General features: G+C 48.2%; 1 protein-coding gene across 2 annotated transcripts in view; it reads left to right on the top strand.

The window, feature by feature from the left end:
- The window catches only part of LOC142295792 (uncharacterized), a 115,746-nt gene that overhangs the window by 52,854 nt on the left and 37,852 nt on the right, over positions 1-25,040 (top strand). For both annotated transcript variants that reach the window (XM_075338886.1, XM_075338885.1), the window contains exons 3-4: positions 12,065-12,217; positions 12,404-12,553. In XM_075338886.1, coding sequence (XP_075195001.1) covers positions 12,065-12,217; positions 12,404-12,553 — 303 coding nt within the window. The remainder of the gene's footprint in view (positions 1-12,064; positions 12,218-12,403; positions 12,554-25,040) is intronic.

Below are 25,040 nucleotides of genomic sequence, written 5' to 3'. Positions count from 1 at the left end.
GTGGTGGTGGCATGGCCAGCACTGGTCAGCACAGACAGCACTAGTGAGAGCACAGACAGGTCTGGGGAACAAGCACAGCACTGGCGGCGGCATGCACAGCAATTGCGGTGGCAAGGACAGCACTAGGGGGGCAGGGACAGCACTGGGGGTGGCACACAGCACTGGCAGTGGCACACAGCACTGGCAGTGGCACACAGCACTTGGGCGGTGGCACATTGCACTTGAGGGGGCGGCATAGCATCGGGGAGTGGCACACAGCACTGGGGCGCACACAGCACTGTGGGGGTGGCACACAACACTGGGGGGTGGCACACAGCACTGGGGGGTGGCACACAGCACTAGGGGTAGCATACAGCACTGGGGTGATACACAGCACTGGAGGATGGCATACAGCACTGGAGGTGGCATACTGTACTCGAGGGGTGGCACACACATTACTAGAGGGTACACAGCACTGAGTGGGGGGGAGGTACAGCACTGGGTTGTGAGCTAAGGCTCTCAGCACTGGGGGGAGGAGTCACACAGCACTGGTCCGGCAGGTATGTATGGCAGGGAGGTCGGTAGAGCTGCTGCTCCTCTTCTTCTGTGGGGCGGTAGCACATCTCACACTAACTCTGCTGACAAGGTAAACCCTAAGGACGCTGGCACAGGCCAGCGTGAGGATTTTATGGTATGCGTTCAGTAGTGAATGCTGCATGCACATCTTGTGTGATGCCCTGGACTAGCCAGGTAGTCACAGTTAGCCCCATGCACTTCAACCATCCCCAAATAAGGTGACAGCAGCCAACCCATTAAAACCCTGGTCACCTCCTTCTGGGTTTGATGTCCACACCATGGAGGCGGAGCCTGGCGGTTGGCCACGCCCCCCAGGAGTTCACATGCCAAAGGCAGGAAAAACAGAGAGTCTAGTTTTGACAGTTCAGTGGAGTGGAGTGGTAAAAACTGTCTGTGCCCTGGGTAGGAGCCCGGTCACTTTGGCCAGGAGGCAGACGGCGGTGGCCATCTGCAGGAGCCGGGAAGACAGTCCTGGTGGAACTGTAGGTAGCCGGGACAGGGTAGTGGCCCGCCGGTACCGAACTGGGGAACCAGCTGGAAACCGGAGCACAAGATGGGGTACTCAGACCCTGAAACGCGGTCCCGAATCTACCGGACCCCGTTAATTAACTGATTGAGGTCTGGACTCTAGGTCCTTTCCCACCCAAAGTCCCGAAAGAAGGCAACAGCCCACCGATTCCGGATAACGGCCACCGCCAAGGGCCAAGAGATCCAATGGGCCAGCGCCTGCGGGCAAAATGGGCTCTCCCGACGTACATGCCGGGGAGCAGGACTCTCGTCGCTGAAGTGCGGTTGTCCGAAATCTACAACAGGTGCAGGAGAAGACAGACACAACCAACCGTTTGGGGACCGAAGCCACCGGCTGCGGGCACCGACTATCCACCGTTTGGTTTACCAGAGACTCCTGTATGTTTGTCCGAGTGAGTACTACTGGGCCCGCGGGCCGCGCACCAACACTGCACCACGGAGGGGTTATCACAAGCTGCCATCAACATCTCCCCCGGGGTACCCAGTAACCGTCAGCGGTGGTGCCTACATTCACCACAACCCGTGGGTGGCGTCACGAACTCTAACCTAAACCAACAAACCCCCCACTCAACACGCCAGCCACCCTTACAGAGCGACGTGACCCCCGGTCCGGAGATGCTCGAGCCACCGACACACGAGCCCAAATCTGAGCGGCTCGGCTGCAGCAGAGCGCGGGGCGGTACACTTGCATCACACATTGGGATTGAAAGGACTGACAGCACTGTGGTCCCTGAGAATGTGTCCTGGGGCAGCAGAAAAAGTCATTGCGGGCCACAAATGTTCCACGGGCCAGAGGTTTCCCACCTATGCTCTAGAGAGGAATGGAGTAGGGGAACACTGTTGTAGAGCGTAGAGCATTCCATGAGGGTCACACCCATGGTTATCTGGGGGACTTCTTTGTTTCTTGAGGAATGGAGTTGGAGAACACCACTGTAGAGTATCAAATGAGGTTCACAGCCATGACTGTCCAGGGGAGATCTTGTTATCTTTGTAAGTAAAATAAAAGGAGAATCCAAAACTAGATGAATTATATTCATCATCCCTAAAAAATGAAATAAAAAGAAATCTAAAAATCTTACATATAACAAGATACATATAAGGAATATCTTGCCTATTGTTGAGCTGTGTATATACTGTAGCTTTCCATGGGCAGGTGTATAAATGTCGAGTCTGGGTCCTGCTCTGCCCCCGTCTACTCTGTGGCCTCCAGGCACATGGAGAGGTGAAATACTGGAGTGGAGACCATCCCGACTGGGTACGCCTCGAGTGGGGACCATCCTGACTGGGTACACCTGGAGTGGGGACCATCCTGACTGGGTACACCTGGAGTGGGGACCATCCTGACTGGGTACACCTGGAGTGTGTACCATCCCGTCTGGGTACGCCTGGAGTGGGGACCATCCTGACTGGGTACACCTGGAGTGTGTACCATCCCGTCTGGGTACGCCTGGAGTGGGGACCATCCTGACTGGGTACACCTGGAGTGGGGACCATCCTGACTGGGTACACCTGGAGTGTGTACCATCCCGTCTGGGTACGCCTGGAGTGGGGACCATCCTGACTGGGTACACCTGGAGTGGGGACCATCCTGACTGGGTATACCTGGAGTGTGTACCATCCCGTCTGGGTACGCCTGGAGTGCGGACCATCCTGACTGGGTACACCTGGAGTGTGTACCATCCCGTCTGGGTACGCCTGGAGTGGGGACCATCCTGACTGGGTACACCTGGAGTGGGGACCATCCTGACTGGGTACACCTGGAGTGTGTACCATCCCGTCTGGGTACGCCTGGAGTGGGGACCATCCTGACTGGGTACACCTGGAGTGGGGACCATCCCGTCTGGGTACACCTGGAGTGTGTACCATCCCGTCTGGGTACGCCTGGAGTGGGGACCATCCTGACTGGGTACACCTGGAGTGTGTACCATCCCGTCTGGGTACACCTGGAGTGGGGACCATCCTGACTGGGTACACCTGGAGTGTGTACCATCCCGTCTGGGTACACCTGGAGTGGGGACCATCCTGACTGGGTACACCTGGAGTGGGGACCATCCCGTCTGGGTACACCTGGAGTGGGGACCATCCTGACTGGGTACACCTGGAGTGTGTACCATCCCGTCTGGGTACACCTGGAGTGGGGACCATCCTGACTGGGTACACCTGGAGTGGGGACCATCCCGACTGGGTACACCTGGAGTGGGGACCATCCCGACTGGGTACACCTGGAGTGGGGACCATCCCGACTGGGTACCCCTGGAGTGGGGACCATCCTGACTGGGTACCCCTGGAGTGGGGACCATCCTGACTGGGTACGCCTGGGCAGTGGGATGGCTTTTATGCGCTTTTGATCAATCGCATCCCCTTGATATTTCCATGTAATGTTACTACAGGGGATTTGCTCATTTATCTTTCCTTAAGTTCTACCTGTTAATTGGCCCCTACACATTGTACTTATACAGTCATATGAAAAAGTTTGTGCACCCCTATTAATGTTAATCTTTTTTCTTTATAACAATTTGGGTTTTTGCTATTTCAGTTTCATATATCTAATAACTGATGGACTGAGTAATATTTCTGGATTGAAATGAGGTTTATTGTACTAACAGAAAATGTGCAATCCGCATTTAAACAAAATCTGACCGGTGCAAAAGTATGGGCACCTCAACATAAAAGTGACATTAATATTGTGTAGATCCTCCTTTTGCAGAAATCCCAGCCTCTAGTGGCTTCCTGTAGCTGTTAATGAGTTCCTGGATCCTGGATGAAGGTAGATTTGACCATTCCCGTTTACAAAACAATTCCAGTTCAGGTAAGTTTAACCCCTTAAGGACGAAGCCAGTTTTGTCCTTAATGCCCAGGCCATTTTTTGCAATTCTGACCAGTGTCACTTTATGAGGTCATAACTCTGGAACGCTTCAACAGATCCCGGTGATTCTGACATTGTTTTTTCGTGACATATTGTACTTCATGATAGTTATAAATTTAGAATGATATTTTTTGCTTTTATTTGTGAAAAAAATCGGAAATTTGATGAAAATTTTGAAAATTTTGCAATTTTCAAACTTTTAATTTTTATGCCCTTAACCCAGAGAGTTATGTCACACAAAATAGTTAATAAATAACATTTCCCACATGTCTACTTTACATCAGCGCAATTTCTGAAACAAAATGTTTTGGGGTTAGGAAGTTAGAAGGGGTCAAAGTTCATCTGCAATTTCCCATTTTTTCAACAAAATTCACAAAACCATTTTTTTAGGGACCACATCACATTTGAAGTGACTTTGAGAGGCCTAAGTGACAGAAAATACCTAAAAGTGACACCATTCTCAAAACAGCACCCCTCAAAGTACTCAAAACCACATCCAAGAAGTTTATTAACCCTTCAGGTGCTTCACAGGAACTAAAGCAAAGTGGAATGAAAAAAAGCAAAAAATAAAATTTTACCTAAAATGTTGCTCTACCCCAAATTTATTCACTTTTAGAAGAAATAACACAACAAAATGAACCCCAAAACTTGTTACCCACGTTCTTATGAACGCGCCAATACCCCACATGTGGTCAGAAACCTCTGTTTGGATAAATGGGAGGGCTCGGAACAGAAGGAGCAATATTTGAATTTTGGAAAGCAAAGTTGGCTGAAATAGATTGCGGGCACCATGTTGCATTTACATGTCCGCTAAGGTACCTAAACAGCCGAAACCCCTCACAAGTGACACCATTTTGGAAACTAGACCCCTTAAGGCTTCTATCTAGGGGTATAGTGAGCATTTTGGATCCACAGGTACTTCACAGATTTTGATAACGTTACGTTGTCACATTGAAAATTTTCATTTTTTTCTCAAAAATGTTGCTTTAGCATCAATTTTTTCACTTTTTCAAGAGGTAATTCCAAAAATTTGACCCCAATGTTTGTTACCCACTTTTTTATGAGCGCGGTGATACCTCACATGTGGTCTGAAACCTTTGTTTGGAGAAATGGGAGGGCTTGGAACGGAAGGAGCAATATTTGAATTTTGGAAAGGAAATTTGGCTGAAAAAGATTGCAGGCACCATGTCGCATTTGGAGGACCCCTAAGGTACGTAAACAGCAAAAAAACACCACAAGTGACCCCATATTGGAAACTAGGCCCCTCAAGGAATTTATCTTGATGTTTGGTGAGTACCCTGAACCTCCAGGTGCTTTACAGACGTTTATAACGTTGAGCCATGAAAATAAAAAAAATAAAATTTTACCACAAAATTGTTACTTCAACCAGGTAGCTTTTTTTTTCACAAGGGTAACAGGAAAAAAATCACCATGAAATTTATTGCGCAATTTCTCCTGAGTTTGTTGATATCTTGTATGTGGTGGAAATCAACTGTTTGGGCGCATGGCAGGGCTCGGAAGGGAAGGAGTGCAATTTGACTGCAAAATTGGCTGGAATCAATAGCAGACGCCATGTTGCATTAGGAGAGCCCCTGAGGTGCCTAAGCAGTAGAGGTCCCCCACAAGTGACCCCATTCTGGAAATAAGACCCCTCAAGGCTTTAATCTAGGTGTATATTGAGCATTTTGAATCCACGAATACTTCACAGAATTTGATAAGCTTAGGTTGCCATATTGAAATTTTCATTTTTTTCACAAAAATGTTGATTTAGCGACACATTTTTCACTTTTTCAAGAGGCAACAACAAAACGTGTACCCCACAGGTTGTTATCTAATTTCTTGTGAGCGCAGGGATACCCCACATGTGGCCAAAAACCTCTGTTTGGATAAATGGGAGGGCTTGGAATGGAAGGAGCACCATTTGAATTTTGGAAAAGTTGAAGTAAATTGCGCGCACCATGTCACATTAGCAGGGCCCCTTGGGTACCTATACGTCAGAAACCCCCCACAAGTGACCTCATTTTGGAAACTGGACCCCTCAAGGATTCTATTCAGGAGTATAGTAAACATTTTGAATCCACATGTACTTCACAAAAATGTTGCTGTAGCAACAAATTTCTCACTGTTAAGGGGGCTTTACACGCTGCGACATCGCTAATGCGGAGTCGTTAGGGTCACGGAATTGGTGACGCACATCCGGCCGCATTAGCGATGTTGCTGCGTGTGACACCGATGAGCGATTTTGCATCGTTGCAAAAACGTGCAAAATCGCTCATCGGTGACATGGGGGTCCATTCTCGATTATCGTTATTGCAGCAGTAACGATGTAGTTCGTCGCTCCTGCGGCAGCACACATCGCTATGTGTGACGCCGCAGGAACAAGGAACCTCTCCTTACCTGCCTCCCGGCCGCTATGAGGAAGGAAGGAGGTGGGCGGGATGTTCCGGCCACTCATCTCCGCCCCTCCGCTTCTATTGGGCGGCCGCTCAGTGACGTCACTGTGACGCCACACGGACCGCCCCCTTAGAAAGGAGGCGGTTCGCCGGTCACAGCGACGTCGCCGGGCAGGTAAGTATGTGTGACGCGTCTGCGCGATGTTGTGCGGCACGGGCAGCGATTTGCCCGTGTCGCACAACAGATGGGGGCGGGTACCCACGCTAGCGATATCGGGACCGATATCGCAGCGTGTAAAGTAGCCTTTAGGCTATGTGGCCATGATCCAGCGACACGGCGTCTAGTACACAGTGTCAGCCTTCCTGCAGAGATGTGAGTGTTGTCCACGGGAGAACGCAGCTGCTCATGCCCACGATTTGGGTTCAGGCTGCTGTGGACTTTAGCTCTATTCTACCTGCAGAGAACACTCTTGTCTCTGCAGCATAAATTGACATGCTGAGGCTCTGGAAGCTGCGCCACAGGTCGATTTATGCTGCGGAGAAAAGAAACACAGTGGGCACGGGATTTCTAAAAATCCTGCCACTGTGCTTCTACTGCACAACGCAGCGTTATGGACGCAGGGAAAACACTCTGCGCCCAAAACGTTGCAAACCCTGATTGTGGGCATACAGCGTAAAATGCTACAATGGATGAATGGATAGATGTCAAACATATATAACGTCCCACCCCCCTGCATATTCTAAGCTGGCGCCCTTTAGTGCCTTTCATGTGACACTAAAGGGTGCCTAGCCTTGTATTTAGCCCAAAAAAAAAAAAAAGAATTAAAATAAATGATGTGGGGTCCCCCCTATTTTTGATAGCCAGCTAGGGTAAAGCAGACAGCTGTAGCCTGCAAACCACAGCTGACAGCTTCACCTTGGCTGGTGATCAATTTGGAGGGCTCCCCAAGCTGTTTGTTTTTTTTTAATTATTTATAAATAAATAATTAAAAAAAACAAAACAAACGTGGGGTCCCCCCAAATTAGATCACCAGCCAAGGTGAAGCTGACAGCTGGGGTCTGGTATTCTCAGGATGGGAAGAGCCATGGTTATTGGACTCTTCCCAGCCTAAAAATAGCAGGCCGCAGCCGCCCCAGAAGTGGCGCATCCATTAGATGCGCCAATTCTGGCGCTTCGCCAAAGCTCATCCCGCGCCCTGGTGCGTTGGCTAACGGGGTAATAAATGGGGTTGATACCAGGTGTGTAATGTCACCTGGCATCAAGCCCAGCAATTAGTTATGTCACGGCGTCTATCAGATACCCGACATAACTAATTGACAGTAATAAAAAAAAAAATTGACAACAAAAAAAAATTTATTTGAAAAAACACTCCCCAATTCCCTGATTGACCAATTTATTGAAATGAAAAAAAAAAAAATCCGCTGTAATCCATTTGGACGTCCCACGTCGACTCTGGACCTTCTAGAATATGGGGGACACGTTCAGGGAACGTATCCCCCATTTTCTAGGAGGGCAGACCCTCCATTTGAGGAGAGTGGGTGCAAAGAATTTGCACCCACCCTCCCCGGGTCACAGCTGCACAGTGCCGAGCAGCAGCAGCACAGCTCACACTGAACACAGGAAGCTGTCAGCTGCTCGGCACATGTGACCGGCGTCTGCTGTGAAGGAGGAGGGGGCCGCGGGGGATCAGCGCTCCGTCAGGTATGTAGGACACCGGGGAACACCGGGGGTGATAGGGGGGGACCCGGCAGGGCCTAGGGAGCAGGTTTCTGTCGCATGTGTTATGGCACATACGACAGAAACCATAGGAACAGTGTAAATGCGGCCGGCGCGCTGCTGTGATCGGCGGTGCGCGCGGCCATCTTGGATTTTCGGGAGGGGGTTGGGGGTCGGGGGGGCACTTTGGGGATACCGAGGGGACCGGAGGGAACCGGGAAAAAGATTTATCTCCCATCTGGCATGTTTGATCATGCCAGATGGGAGATAAATCATTTTTTACCGGCGCGGTCATTTGCTATAACTTGATGATCGGTATACGGTGTATACCGGTCATCACGTGACTGGGGACCGGAAAAACCGGCCCGAATCATGATCTCCAGGGTCTCAGCTACCCCCGGCATGAATGCCTGAGTAGATTTGGAGCGGTGTTTTGGATCATTGTCTTGCTGAAATATCCATCCCCTGCGTAACTTCAACTTCATCACTGATTCTTGCACATTATTGTCAAGAATCTGCTGATACTGAGTTGAATCCATGCGACCCTCAACTTTAACAAGATTCCCGGTGCCGGCATTGGCCACACAGCCCCAAAGCATGATGGAACCTCCACCAAATGTTACTGTGGGTAGCAAGTGCTTTTCTTGGAATGCCGTGTTTTTTTGCCTCCATGCAAAGAAATAGGAGGAAACCCCTATGGCTAAATAGAGCTGTAAGGGAAGCAATAAGAGAAAAACAGAAAGCCTTAAAAGAATTAAAGAGGGTAGGTAGTGATGAGGCATTATATAATTATAGAAAATTAAATAAAATATGTAAAAAGCAAATTAAGTTAGCTAAGTTTGAGACAGAGAGACTCATTGCGAGAGAAAGTAAAAATAATCCTAAAATATTCTTTAACTACATAAACAGTAAAAAACTGAAAAGCGATAGTGTTGGCCCCCTTAAAAATAGTCTTGGTGAAATGGTGGAAGGGGATGAGGGTAAAGCCAACCTGCTGAATGACTTTTTTTCTACGGTTTTTATACAAGAAAATGCCATGGCAGATGACATGACCAGTGATACCATAAATTCACCCTTGAATATTACCTGCTTAACCCAGCAGGAAGTACGCCGCCGCCTCGAAATCACTAAGGTTGACAAATCTCCGGGCCCGGATGGCTACACCCCAGAGTACTACAGGAATTGAGTTCTGTGATAGATAGACCATTATTTTTAATCTTCTCAGATTCCTTAATAACAGGGTCGGTACCGCAGGACTGGCGCATAGCAAATGTGGTGCCAATATTCAAAAAGGGGACAAAAACTGAGCCGGGAAATGATAGGCCGGTAAGTTTAACCTCTACGGTTGGTAAAATCCTTGAGGGTTTCTTGAGAGATGCTATACTGGAGTATCTCAAGAAAAATAACCTTATGACAGAGATCAACATGGGTTTATGAGGGATCGATCCTGTCAAACTGATCAGCTTCTATGAAGAGGTAAGTTCAAGCCTGGACCAGGGAAATGCAGTGGATGTTGTGTATATGGACTTTTCAAAAGCTTTTGATACGGTGCCACACAAAAGGTTGGTACATAAAATGAGAATAATGGGGATAGGGGAAAATATGTGTAACTGGGTTAAAAACTGGCTCAGTGATAGGAAACAAAGGGTGGTTATTAATGGTACGTACTCGGACTGGGTCTCAGTTCATAGTGGGGTACCACAGGGGTCAGTATTGGGCCCGCTTCTTTTCAACATATTTATTAATGACCTTGTTGGGGGCATGCGGAGTAGAATTTCAATATTTGCAGATGATACTAAACTCTGCAGGGTAATCAATACAGAGGAGGATAATTTTATATTACAGGGAGATTTATGTAAATTGGAGGATTGGGCTGAGAAGTGGCAATTGAAGTTTAATGTAGATAAATGTAAGGTCATGCACTTGGGTAGAGGAAATAACATTTATGATTATGTACTTAATTGTAGAACACTGGGTAAAACAGACACAGAAAAAGACTTGGGTGTATGGGGGGATGGTAAACTTCACTTTAGTGGCCAGTGTCAGGCAGCTGCTGCCAGGGCTAATAAAATAATGGGATGTATTCAAAGAGGTAGAAGTGTTCATGAAAAAAATATAGTTCCACCTCTGTACAAGTCACTAGTGCGACCGCACTTATATACTGTGTACAATTCTGGTCACCGATATATAAGAAGGACATAGCTGAACTGGAGAGGGTGCAGAGAAGACCACCAAGATTATTAGAGGAATGGGTGGGCTGCAATACCAAGACAGGAAAAACGAAGGCTTAGGGGGGATCTAATCACAATGTATAAATATATGAGGGGACAGTACAGAGACCTTTCCAAAGATCTCTTTACACCTAGGCCTGCGACTGGAACACGGGGGCATCCGCTACGTCTTGAGGAAAGAAGGTTTAATCATAATCACAGACGAGGATTCTTTACTGTACGAGCAGTGAGACTATGGAACTCTCTGCCGCATGATGTTGTAATGAGTGATTCACTACTAACATTAAGCAGAGCCTGGACGCCTTTCCTGAAAAATATAATATTACCAGTTATGTATATTAGATTTTATGACAGGGTATTGATCCAGGGAACTAGTCTGATTGCCGGATGTGGACGAAGGAAGGACATTTTTTCCCCATTGGAACTTGTTTGCCACATTGGGGTTTTTTTTTGCCTTCCTCTGGATCAACATGTTAGGCTACGGGTTGAACTAGATGGACTTAGAGTCTCCCTTCAACCTTAAAAACTATGATACTATGATACTATGATACTATGCATAACGCCTTTTTGTATGCCCAAACAACTCAATCTTTGTTTCATCAGTCCACAGGACCTTCTTCCAAAATGTAACTGACTTGTCCAAATGTGCTTTTGCATACCTCAGGCGACTCTGTTTGTGGCGTTCTTGCAGAAACGGCTTCTTTCGCATCACTCTCCCATACAGCTTCTCCTTGTGCAACGTGTGCTGTATTGTTGACCGATGCACATTGACACCATCTGCAGCAAGATGATGCTGCAGGTCTTTGGAGGTGGTCTGTGGATTGTCCTTGACTGTTCTCACCATTCTTCTTCTCTGCCTTTCTGATATTTTTCTTGGCCTGCCACTTCTGGGCTTAACAAGAACTGTACCTGTGTTCTTCCATTTCCTTACTATGTTCCTCACAGTGGAAACTGACAGGTTAAATCTCTGAGACAACTTTTTGTACCTTCCCCTGAACAACTATGTTGAATAATTTTTGTTTTCAGATCATTTGAGAGTTGTTTTGAGGAGCCCATGATGCCACTCTTCATAGGAGATTCAAATATGAGAACAACTTGCAAGTGGCCACCTTAAATACCTTTTCTCATGATTGGATACACCTGCCTATGAAGTTCAAAGCTCAATGAGGTTACAAAACCAATTTAGTGCTTCAGTAAGTCAGTAAAAAGCAGTTAGGAGTGTTCAAATCAAGAAATTGATAAGGGTGCCCATACTTTTGCACCGGTCACATTTTGTGTAAATGCGGATTGCACATTTTCTGTTAGTACAATAAACCTCATTTCAATCCAGAAATATTACTCAGTCCATCAGTTATTAGATATATGTCACTGAAATAGCAAAAACCCAAATTGTTATAAAGAAAAAAGGTTAACATTAATAGGGGTGCCCAAACTTTTTCATATGACTGTACCATCGTATGTCCAGCTCACTTCATTGGTTTTCCATCTTTTGAGGAGCCAAATAACCCTGCCTAGGTGGTGCACGGCATGTGACTGAAATTCTGGTGAGTTTTGAGAAATAAATCGTCCCCTGAAACTATCAATAAAAAAAGTTACAACTCTTAAGACAAAAAAGAAGGAGCCTTCAATCTGCTATAAGTTTATGGCCGCAGACTCGGGTGAGTCCTTACGTGTTTACCAGTCGTTATGTTTTCATGGTGCTCTGACACCGATATGGCCACAGCCTCCACCGTGTCCACGTTCCGATTCTCACGGTTTCTTCCTCTGTTTTCAGAGAAGCCGGGTTCTTGCCCCGCAGACGTGGACTTCCCCATCTGTAATCCTAACGTCACCTACACACCAGAGTGTGAGAAAGACAAAAACTGCACCGGGGCGAGGAAATGCTGCTACTCGGGCTGCACAAAGCGCTGCCTGCTCCCTCTACAGGGTACTTCATTGTGTATGGGCTTCTTACAAGAGTCTAAATTATTGCATCACAGAGGGCAGATTGTATTTACTGTTGCTGACCACAGGGGGGAGTATTGGAAGGAAGCATAATCATTACAAGTGGCGATTACCAGGGGTAAGTCATCATGTCCTACTGCAATAATCATTGTCTGTTGTCTCCCTGCAGAGAAACTCAACCCTTGCCCACATTTCAACCACTCGATATGTATCTATGTCCGGCCCATGGCCTCGGACTGCCACAATGATAAACAGTGCCAAGGACCCGACCGCTGCTGCTGCATTAACTGCAGACATCAATGCACCAAAACAGTGAAAGGTGAGGGGACGCGGGTGCCGTGATCTCACTTCCTGACAATATAGGCGATATATGTTGATGGACAACCATTTTCCGGTTGGTGGAGACACACTGTGGGGACATAGGTAAAGAAGAAAAATCGTGATGCTCCCATGCTGCTGGGAGTACCTGAACAGACCTGGACCTGTGTTTGTAAAGACCTTTTGGTTGATTGCCCATTTTGCCCCCCTGTTATCAGGCATACTGGCTCTAAAGTCTATACTAAGAGTGGTCACACCATGAGATTACTGACTGAGGCCTGAAACACACATCCGTTAAACACATGCGTGTTTGTCCCGTTTCCGTATGTACCGGAAACACGGACAAACATGTCAATGTTAATCTATCATTGAGGTCACACGTGCATGATTCCATAAGGTCCGTGTGTCCGTGATCCGTATGTGTATCTGTTTTGCATGGAAGCATGTCCGTTTTCAGCACGGAACACGCACACACGGACCCCATGAAAGTCAATGGGTATGTGCGCACAATAACGTGACACGGATGCATCTCTGTATGCTCCGTGTACGTTTTGTGCTTTTTTGTAGCGATGTCGGTCATTCTTTCTTTTTCTAAAAAATAAATAAGAAATAATGTTTGGAACTCCATTCTATGTCTGAACTGGGTGCAAAAACCTAAAAAACATCACTATGGGGAGATAAGGTATGCACACCAGTGACTATGTAAGGGGAATACATGCTATTCCATGTCCTCCCCTTACATAGTCACTGGTGTGCATACCTTATCTCCCCATAATTCTTTCTTTTTTTGTCTATGTCGGTCAATCTCCCTCAATCCGTCGGTCGGTCTCTCAGTCTCTCTGTCGGTCGGTCTCTCTGTCTTTCTGTCCCTCTCTCACAGTCTGTCGGTCAGTCTCCCCTCTCTCTCATACTCACCGTTCCCCGATCACCGGCGCGGCGCTGCACGGCTGTTCAATAAGCTCCGTTGGCTTTTACTATTTTGAAAAAGCCGGCCGCTCATTATTCAATCTTGTATTCCCTGCTTTCCCCGCCCACCGGCGCCTATGATTGGTTGCAGTGAGACACGCCCCCACGCTGAGTGACAGCTGTCTCACTGCAACCAATCCCAGCTGCCGGTGGGCGGGTCTATTCTGTGCATTAAAAAAAAAATAATTAAAAAAAAATGACGTGCGGTCCCCCCTATTTTGAAACCAGCCAGGGTAAAGTCACACGGCTGAAGGCTGGTATTCTCAGGATGGGGAGCTCCACGTTATGGGGAGCCCCCCAGCCTAACAATATCAGCCAGCAGCCGCCCGGAATTGCCGCATACAATAGATGCGTCAGTTCTGGGACTGTACCCGGCTCTTACCGATTTGCCCTGGTGCGTTGGCAATCGGGGTAATAAGGAGTTATTGGCAGCCCATAGCTGCCACTAAGTCCAAGATTAATCATTGCAGGCGTCTGTGAGACACCCCCAATGATTAACCTGCAAGTTACAGTAAATAAACACACATAGTGAAAAAATCCTTTATTTGAAATAATAAACACTACAAAAAACCTGCATTCACCAATTTATTATGCCCCAAATACCCATCCATGTCCAGTGTAATCCACAGAGGTCCCGCGTCGCTTCCAGCTCTGCTACATGAAGGTGACAGGAGCGGCAGAAGAACACCGCCACTCCTGACAGCTCCACGCAGCAACTGAGGTGAGAATCGCGATCAGCGATGACATCACTCAGGTAACTCGCGGCCACCGCTGGATCCTCCAACTGTGACAGCAAGTCGCCCGAGTGACAGGGATGAAGTCACAGGTGAGTTACGGTCACAGGGGGAGGACTCTATCTGGCCGCGGGTAGCCTGAGTGATGGCAGCGCTAATCGTGCTGCTCACTTCAGTCACTCAGGGGATTAGCAGTCACCGGTGAGTCCTTCACAGGTGACCGCTAATCAGGACGCGATACAAACATAGCCGTGGTATGACAATGAAGTCGGGTGAAGTTCACCCGAGTTCATTCTCAGCACGCGTCGCTGTCTGCCGACATGTAGGAACTACATTTTACATCACACACGGATATTTCACACGGAAAACACACGCACACGTCAGTTAAGTTTCACACGCACACACGGACATTCCACATGTGCACACGGCTAGCGTATGCAGTTCAGATGCCACATGGACCATAAAAACGGACACAAAAACGGGACATGGACCAGAAAAACGGACGTAACATACGTGTGTGTTTTTTAACGGATGTGCGTTTCAGGCCTGACATGTAGTAGATATATAATAGATAAGTGCGGCACTCCAGAGTTTTAGGTGCACAGATAAGGTCCAACCCTGTGGTAATATCCCCCCAAAATAAATCTGGTACTCAAAAATTAGATCAAATGTGATTACTATTATTTTAAACACTCTAAAATGTGAAGTGTGTGACGTTTCAGTTTGTTAAACACTTCTTCCAACTAGCACATGCATCTGAGACTCACATTGTGAGACTTTGGGTTGTAAACGTTGTTGACTTCTTAATGACCTTTTCCTTGCCGGTAGTTCCTAGTTAGTCTCATGTCCGATGCAGCCGGTTTGTGACCGCACCCTTTCCCTTTAAATAGTCACATGTTCCATCACATGATGCCGGTTATAGATTCATTCTAAACTGACCACCTTCGAGAGAAGAAGCTTCTTGTAGCTGCTGGAGTAATGTTGCTTGTAGCCCTGATGCAGTGGAAGTTGGTGTATATCCTTATTTGTCTATGTTCCCCATTCTATCTTTCTTCCATTTGTCTCTTATTACTAAAGTGGTAAAATCTAGTGGTAAAATCTAGTGCACTCACCGGCATTTGCATTAGCCAGGGTGAGTAGAGGGACAGCTAAGGACCAGGCACAAGATGGTGGTGGGGGAATGAAGGGATGTAGGAAGCTCAGACACATGTTAGTGTCAGGTGGTGACCAGTCTCCCTTCTCCCTACCGTAAGGGCATTGCTCCCCTTTTCCATCCTTGATGCAACATCTGTCTTTCGCTGGGCGGTCTCTTACCCAAGTGTGACAGCTGCAACAATGGATTATAGACAGTCCGTCTGTTTGTGTGTGTTTGAAGAAGGTTTTAACAAACCGAAACATCACACATGTTGCACTTTTTGGACTGCTTCAAATAAATGTAATCACATTTGCTCTAATATTTTAATGCCAAATGTATGTTTTTTAAATGCACTAAACGAGGTCTCGTAATACGACTGTTGTGGTGTTTCATCTTCATAGACGTTAGTGAAGTCTTAACCGTTATCATCGAAACAAGTCTTCTAGAGATGAGCAAATCTCTTCCTGGGACTCTTGTCTAGTGGCCGCCATGCCGTGCAAAGCTCCTACCGGTGGCCTCATTTCTGATGACTAGGTTTCATATGTGCCTCCTGCCACAACAAAGATGGCACATTGAGCGCACAAATCACAAGAGGTTCTGGGGTCTCTGCAGATAAAGCATGTTCTCAGACCATGGTGTAGACACTGGACCTAAGTCATGGGTGGGAATCCGCTTGCTCATTCCCAGTCGCTTCTTCTTATTGTGCTGCTGATTTTCAGGGGGCTACATCAGCTGTAGAAATGTATGAATAAAGCAGTAGATGTGATATAAAAACCTAAACTCTCCTCATTTTCTCGTAAGGTTGCAGAGATCCTACTGTTGTACATTTGTGGTCGGCACTCGGCATATGGCTGTTAAAGCCAATTACTGGGCTCGGTGGACAGGTGCATCCTACTTGAACAATTAGATGCTTTCATCTCCACATATTGCCATATTGGAACCATGTTTCAAGGATCAGATACCTACAGCTCACAAGCACAATGGTGACATAGGGGGCAGCATGGTGGCTCAGTAGTTCGAAGCATTATTTACAGTCCTGGGCTGAAATCCCACCAAGGACAACGTCTGCCAGGAGTCTATGTTCTCCCCGTGTTTCCCTGGGTTTCCCCCGGGTTCTCCAGTTTCCACCCACACTCCAAAGACTGATAGGGAATGTAGACTGTGAGACCCGATGGGGACAGTGATGGTGAGGGCTGTAAAGTGCTGTGGATCTTATGCCGCTATATAGAGCCTCTATGGCAGACTCTGCCTGGTGGAAAGGTAATCATGTACGCCTAACTATCACTTCATTACTAGAGTTGAGCGCGGTTCGCGGTTCGAGGTTCTCCAGTTCGCGGCTCGAGTGATTTTGGGGGCTGTTCTAGATCGAACTAGAACTCGAGCTTTTTTGCTAAAGCTCGATAGTTCTAGAAACGTTCGAGAACGGTTCTAGCAGCAAAAAGACAAGCTAATTCCTAGCTGGCTTTCCGCTGTAATAGTGTAAGTCACTCTGTGACTCACACTATTATGACATTTCAGTGTATAGTGTGCGGGAACAGCGCCTTCAGATCACTGCTGTTTGTATAATGGCGATCGCCATTTTTTTTTCCTTGTCTTCCTTCCCTAAGCGCGCGCGTGTATTGGGGCGGGCCAGCATGTCAGCCAATCCCAGACACACACACAGCTAAGTGGACTTTTAGCCAGAGAAGCAACGGCATGTGTGATAGGATGTCCATGTCACATGTCCCTGCATTATAAATACGGGCATTTTCCTCCAGCACGCCATTATCTGCCTTCTGCCTCCTTGGTGTCAGACATCACTGGCGCAGCTCCTATCGCCGATACAGCTGTATACGCTCCATACACAGCGCTGGACAGCTTAGGGATAGCACTTTCTATCAGTCCTTTTAAGGGCTCATACCGGCAGGGTCAGAGCCATAGGGGACAGGTCCTGAAAATAGAGTTTAACAGCTACACAAGATGACAGCGTCTGTGTAGCTAAGGTCGGGGATTTCCTTGCTGCATTTCCCCATTAGGAGGGATAGAAAGGGAGGCTTCCTTTCCTCTACCCAGAGCCCCACAACCCTGGCACTGTACCCTCCTGCCCTTTGCACACTCAAGCTCATTGTTACTAAGCCATTATACTAGCAAACACTGAGTGAACTTAGTGGCATCCTAAACGTGGCTGTTGGACTTCCATTTGTGCCCCACTGGTGAAAAGCTATTTGCAGCACCTCTGCATTACACCCTCATGCACATTTTGCTACTCTATTTTTATAGCAAATTGATGGAATTCCTCGCTGCATTTCATCATTCGGAGGGATAGAAAGTGAGGCTTCCTTTACTGTCCTGGTATCCACAGAACACGGCCACTATACCCATCTGCCCACTTTTGCCACGCTATTTAATTTGCCCAAAGAGCTGACTCTTTTTCTACCATCATAAAATTGTCTGTAATACTAAGTTAGTGTTCCTTTGCTGCCAAGCAAGGTACAACACATGCATTCTACACTCCTTTCCATTTCTGGAATGCAATTATTAACTGCAGGTAGTCCAGCCAATCTGTGACGAAGGTGCAGGTGTGGATATAATGTAGCCTGCATCCAATGTTGGTTTTCTCGATGTCTGACAGCTCAACAATACCTTCTGTTACCACTTCCAAAACAAGTGACGACCTGCCAATCACACTCCCTGTTGCGGGTAAAGGGGTGGAAGTTCAGTGTGAAAAAGCATGTGTGACTGCTGTCCCCACAGTCACAGAGGATGAAGAGCACGCAGATGCACTTGATGGGGCAAGCGGTGGTTGCACAGGCACGCTAGGCCGCATTGTAGCACAGTGTAATTCACATTGCGACTTATGCTTCATTTTAAGTCTTGTATTTGGTGGGATCCCCAGTATGTAGCAAAACCAGGCAACAGGAAAAGCAGTGTTTGCAGTTGGGTTCATAAATGATTGTTTCACTTTCTGAAAACAAACAATAAGAACCATGCATTAAATTGAAATAATAGAACAATCTATTCAGTTGCCTACTGCTTGATAAGCCCTCTGCGTAGCAGCAGTAATTGTGTGTTTGTGTGTGTGTGTGTGTGTGTGTGTGTGTGTGTGTGTGCGAAGACAACTTACCAGTGGCGCATCACAAGAGCTTCCCAGTTATCTACCTAAACATAGACAAAACCCATTACCCCCCTGAATACCCTTGTTAGCTGAAGCCTCACAGATAAGGCAGATGATAACAGTGTGAATGCAAACCACACAGCTTTGCAACACAGTCATGGAAATCTTGAAAAGCAACAGTCAATGCAAACATGTGTCGCTGTCCCTCTATGATTTAAACTGTACGTGACAATTTGACAGTGCAGAAGCAGCAAGTGTGATTGTCTATATAGTCGTCCTACCCACAACAGATATGTGTTTTCATAATAAAACAAAGTGTTGCGTGCACGTATTATTGTCTGGGCACAGCCTTCCATACCCGGGTACTGTGATGTCCATTTGCCATAAATACAGACTTTACGCTCCTATCATGGTTAACAGTATAGACAGCACCGGAAGAATGTTGGTCTGTGGCACAGGATGCTGCTCACTGGCGTTACGGTACTCCTCACCAAACTCCACAATGACTTCCCTCACAATTGAACGAAGTGTTTCCGCAGTTGCTCCTTCCTGTGTGCCGATTTACCCCAGCCGCAGCCTAACTCCAGTGTTTTGCCAACTGAGTATGCTCTGCCTGACTGTGTCATTCTTGAGGCAAAGTCTTAATTTTGGGCTACAGCGCATGCTTGTTTGGACTGTGCCTGAGTCATTCTGCGACCTGCGGCTCAACACACTTACACAGGGCCCTGGTCCTTGACTCACTCTCGGGAGGCCACTAAAACTAACTGCACCCAACATCAGCCCCAGGTGTCCCCTTACACTGCAGTGGCAGTCCCCACTGACCGCAATACCGAGAGTGGCATCACGAAAATACATATAAAGAAGCAACCTAAGTGTGACCAGACTCTTCCTCCACGTGGAGTCCCTGAAGGTAATGCACCAATATAACACATGTGGGGCTTCACACTGACTGAGAAAATCCTCTTTGCACAGGTACTTGCACTCCGTGCCGGGTCTAAGTCCTGTGTTGTGCCTAGTCACCATGCTGAAGCGGATAGTCTTTTTTTCAGAAACTGTATTTCATGCTACTGAGCATGCTCAGGCACTTGGCCCTGCCCTTGATGTGGGGGGCCCATATAGACCACAGGGCATCAGGTGTCCTGACAATTTGGCCAGGCTACTCCCAACAGGCTTGCAGAGGCCCGCCCCTATGACTTGTCACCTCATTGTTGTTGGTCAGACGATGACTGTTGAGGTGTGATGGTTGTGGCAGCCATGAGGTCATCATTCAAGTGGCGGTTCAAAATAGGACGCTAGTTATGCCACTCATGACGTGTCACTCTGCTTTTGTCTCCAGGAGGTGCATTGTGGTTCACCCTGGTTTGGGGCGGACCCAGGTTCTAAAAGGGGCTGGAGCCAACAAGGAGGTGAGCAGTCTTCTAGTATGCTCCGAAAGAGCACACCTCCATGTGTTGAACCCATTGCGGCTTTAGGCCAGAGGTAGGCAGGGATAGGGTGTCGATGCAGGCCGCCACCACAGTTGGTAACGCAGAACGGTTAAGACCAGCTCCTGTCCTACAAGTCCTGCTTGTGCAGCCCAGTGGCATTAACAGGCCTGCTGCTGCTGATGCACCTGCTGTCCACAGGTGTGGCCCCAATGCACACGGTCAGCGTACTCAATGGCCCCTGTGATGTTAACAGGGAGTTCCTGGGCTGGGTGGGCGTGTGGACCCTGTGACGCTAACAGGGCTCCCAGTCTTCAGATCCGAGTGGCGTCTAACTTGGTTCAGGCTACTATTAGTTTCATAGCCACACAGCTCTGTATCCTCCACCGAACCTTCCAGTTGCCAACCTCTCCTTTTCCATCTGGGAGCACGGTGGACATTGACTGCTGATGGGGATATATACCTTTCTCTTTCTTTTCTTATTAATTTTCGTTATATAGCGGTAACATAGTATATACCACCTTATCCAAATCTGCCAGTCCCACTGTAACAGATGGTGTTTCTTCAGCAAATGTTACTTTTGCTTAACCACCAAATCCACGGACCAAAACTTTTTTCCCCTTTCCAACACACCTGTTCCCCTTTCCACCAGCATCTGTCCTTTTTCAACTCATTTTGTATATGACCAAAAGTGCAACTCTGCAGGGACACCGTACTCAACGCCATCTCAGCACAGCAGCCATCCCTCGGTCCCTCCGATGTGGACAAGTAAAAGACCATTTCCTCCTATCCATGACAAAGCGTTGAGATTCACTCTGTGCAGCACTGGTGTTTAGTGGAAAAGTAGATCTAAGAATCCGTATCACCTTCTGCAGATACTCCTGTATACGTGCGTCCATTTCTATGGCAGGAATTAGTTCACCAAATTTTGTCTTGTACCGGGGATCTAACAGTGTGGCAACCCAGTAGTTAGCATTACTCCGAATTCATACAATCCGAGGGTCATGTTGTAGGTAGTGCAGCAAGAAGACGCTCATGTGTCTTGTGCATCCAGGAGGACCAAGTCCTTGGTGTGTTGGTGGCAGAGAGGTGAGAATCGTGCCTCCTTCCCCTGCCCTCTCCCCACAACCTCGCACAACCGAAATGTGAGCAAGCTCTCACTCATCTGCTGAGTCTTCCATGCCCATCGCCAGTTCGTCCTCCATTTCTTCATGGGCTCCTGCACCTTCCTCAACTGTTTTGTTGATACTATGCGCCCTTGTTAATCCCTCTCCCCCACCGTACCATGACTGCCGCCTAGGTGCCGCTCACCGTATGGACCTTGTAGATCTTGTTATCCCTTCTGCATATGACTCCTCCTGTACTTCCTCCCCTTCCTCTTGTCCCAACACCTGACTCCGAATAATAATTACAGTGTGTTCCATCATGTAGATGACCAGAATTGTCACGCTGAGAATGACATTGTCAGTGCTAAACATCTTCGTCGACATTTGTGAACTGTGTAGCAGGGTGCATAGGTCCTTGATCTGACACCACTCCAGCAGCGTGATCTGCACCACCTCTGGATCAAGTTAGCCCAGGCTATATGTCATACCGTATTTCAGCAGGGCTCTGCGGTGCTGCCACACACGCTGCAACATGTGCAGATTCCAATTCCTGCATGTCAGAACATCGCATTTCCGGCGTTTAACTGCCAGACCCTAAGACTTCCGGAGTGATGAAAGTTGTTGAGCTGCTGGGTGCGCACGATGGAAGTGAGCACATAGCGAGCGTGCCCGCTGCACAAGGCCATGTAGGCCGTGATGGTGTTTTAAAAATTGCTGGAGAATTAGGTTCAACACGTGAGCCACACAAGGCACGTGTGTCACATTGCCCTGACGATGGCCCACAGCCAGGTTTGCATCATTGCCGCACACGGCTGTTAAGTCACCAACGGAGTACGCTCCGTCAATTTGTACTCCGGTCGCCAGGTGACAACATGTTCCTTTCATGCATAGTGCTGATGATGGGAGAGGAGTCGATGCCAGCGGCGCAGGTGGACGCAGGTTATGCTCACCCACTGGGCTGCATTACCTTGACAGATGCAGAATCTCTGGCTGAATGTAGCTGGTGGGTATCTCACAGATGAAGTACCATCATTCAGCTACAACCAATGGGAAGACACCACACCCTTTTTTTATGCCCATCCTGTCTGCAGACCACTGCCAGACATAGCTATGAACCTCTGGTTAATTTTACCCCCAGTTCAGTTTTATGAGTTTGTGTGCTTGTTACCTGACTACTTTTCCTGCTTGCTGTTTATGTACCTTGTTGGCCGATCCGCATTTCACCTCTGCTTGTTTTCTGATTAAGTCCTGGCCGTCCCATTCTGTTCCTCTTCCTCAATTAATGTTTTGACCGTGCATGACTACTATTCTCTGGAACTGCAGCCTTCCACAGGTATTGATCAACTTGGGCCCTGTGCAATTCCTAATCCCTGTATAGGGGTTAAAGGGTTTCAGGGTTCTGGGGGTCCAGCTTGGTGAGTGGCTTGCCTCTAGCCTATCATTTACAGCCCATCTGAGTGTGTGGATCAAGGAAGGCGTTACACCGTGCTCTCTGCAGAAGGCCATGTAGGCCGGGATAGTGTTTTAAAAATTGCTGGAGATTCGGATTCACCACGTGAGCCATACAAGGCACGTGTGTCACATTTCCCTGAAGAAGGGTCGCAGACTGTTTAACATCATTGTCGCACCCGGCATTCCCTGGCTGCTGGTTGAGTGGAGACAACCATTGATGAAACTCGGTCTCACTCTACAGAGCTAACCGTCCACAATTCCTCAGCGGTGTCTCACATTTCCCCTGACTCGCCCACCCCAGGGCTATGGGACACCCGGTGCCGGGCCGGACTTGTCCGGTGGTAGTCAGTGGTGGCTGGGCCCGGCTCCGTGGCCCTGGTGGGTGTTAGTAGAATATGTGGCTTGATGAATAAAGTTTGTGTTCGTGACGCCACCTGTGGTCTGCGGCTATTAAGCCGCCGCTGCTGTGTGAGGCCTCCGGGGTGATGATATAGCAGCAATGGTGGTACTGCTCCCCACAGGTGGAGCAATGCCCCGGGGCACAGTTGGTGCTTGTGAATGTCTATGCAGCTGAAATAACAGAGACCACTCCAAGGGTGCAGTTCAAGTTCTTTACTCACAGTTCTTGTCACAGCGCTGCAGGGACCTTTGGACTGCTGGGACCACTGTCAGGGTCCTCCGCCGTTTCTGGGTGATTCAGAGAGTAAAAGCCGGTACCCTTCTCTTAAGTGTCTCTTTCTTCTGCTGTCTTCCTTAGCCCTGCCTTTAATAGGATAAACCTGGCTTGGCCTCCACTACAGCCTCCAGGCTGGGGGGTCACCTGTCGGCTGATTACCCCTTTTCTGGAAGTTCTGCTATGGGTTCTGGCCCAGGGAGTCTACAACGTTCCCTGGGCCTCGGTTTTTACTGTTTGGAGATGATCTTTGCACTCCTCCAGTCTCTAGGGACCATCCCCTGTCGCAGCTTGATCCCTCCACCGATGTTATTGTGGACCAGGCCACCGTAGCTCTAAACTGCCCCGACAGCTATACAGACTACCCGTGGCCCTGCGACTCCTTCTGTCTTCTACGTGGTGTCACCTGGACCCTCCGAGTCCCAGGATCTTCACCAGGAAGCGTCTCTTTCTGTTTCTCTGCTCCTGACTGACTTGGAGCATTCTTTCTCTTTTCTTCTCCTCCTTGCCTGCCTCCAGCAGGCCTCCTCCTCCCTCCTTTCTCTCGTTCTTCTTCTCCAACTACATGCTGGCTCCTCACTCTCTCACTCCCTGAGGTAGACTCACTAAACTTGACCTTCCTCTCTGTGTCTGCTCTCAGATGGCTCCTCCCACCTCCCCAGTTGCTCTGTTCTACCCTATAGGAACAGGGATGGGTCTTACGACCCCTCCCAGCATGCAGCATAAAGGAAAGAAAAAAAGAAGAGAACAACGGGGCGCCAAATCTAAGTGTAGATGTATGTAAACACAGATTGTATGATCATACGAATTTTACACTCACCGTGCAGATTTCTTCTGTTTTCGCTAGTAGCATGCAGCATGGGAGGGTTGTCTGCCACTTTCCCTGGTCCCAGTGTGTTCCTAGCAATGGGTGTAGTGTGGATTTACCAGGGGACCGGAATTCACTCTCTTCCTCTCCCAGAATGGGGCATCACACCGCTGGATGGGGTGCAATGACCTGTGGCGACGGAAGCCTCAGGGGCGCCACACTCCCCCACAGCAAACCCCAGCACGTCCTCGGGCTGAAAAACAACAAAAACATGTGGAAGAACTGCAAAACATTTTGTTATGAACAACATAAAACAATAAAACATTTCTTCCCCTTATGGGAGGCACAATGATTCGAACGTTACGAACTTCTTATAAAGAAAACTATGTGTGCACTTCCAGTTCATTGCACGGTTCGGGCACATCCCCCATAATTCTGGTAGGGGGCACAACGGGTGCAACTATATACATTTCTTGGCTACAACAAGTCCAGTAGCCTGGCAGTTCGTTTCTTTTCAAACAACAATGGGGCAAATACTCAACCAGCCACTAAGTCCAGTGGCCTGGTTACACAGGACACATAAGACATCACATTCACCGGGGACCACATTCCAGTTCCGTGGCCCGGTACATATAAACATGGGGGTGACATCTTCGAAAAGCATGAGGGGCAGTACAGCAGGAAAGGGTGTCATCTTCGAAAAGAACATTAGGACAGAACACAAGGGACATCTTCAAAAAGAATGAGGGGCAGACAGGGGCTATTTACAGTTCAGCATCTCTTCTTCCTTACTCACGAGGGTAGATGCGGGGGTCCCACTCCGGCATTGCTCCTGGCAGCAGGTACGCCGACGATATCATCGTCTGGGTCCCCTGGGCGCTGGTCCCTGACCTTCTGCGCTGTTCTGCAGCCTGGATTGGAGTGGGGCTGCTTGCAGGTGCTATACGGCGTTGCTGCAGAGGGCTGCTCGTCTGCAGGGGGCTGTTACTGTGGTCTTTGGGGCCCTGTTTTGGCCGGGCTCCCTGCATCACACACGCCATGGAGATTCGGGTCTGTGTTTCTTGCGTGGTTGTCGCAGGTCCTCTGCACAGTTCTG

This window comes from Anomaloglossus baeobatrachus, chromosome 3 (assembly GCF_048569485.1).
Source record: "Anomaloglossus baeobatrachus isolate aAnoBae1 chromosome 3, aAnoBae1.hap1, whole genome shotgun sequence".
Lineage (NCBI taxonomy): Eukaryota > Metazoa > Chordata > Amphibia > Anura > Aromobatidae > Anomaloglossus > Anomaloglossus baeobatrachus.
Note: the sequence above shows the minus strand (reverse complement) of the source record. Positions and strands in the feature narration are given on the sequence as shown.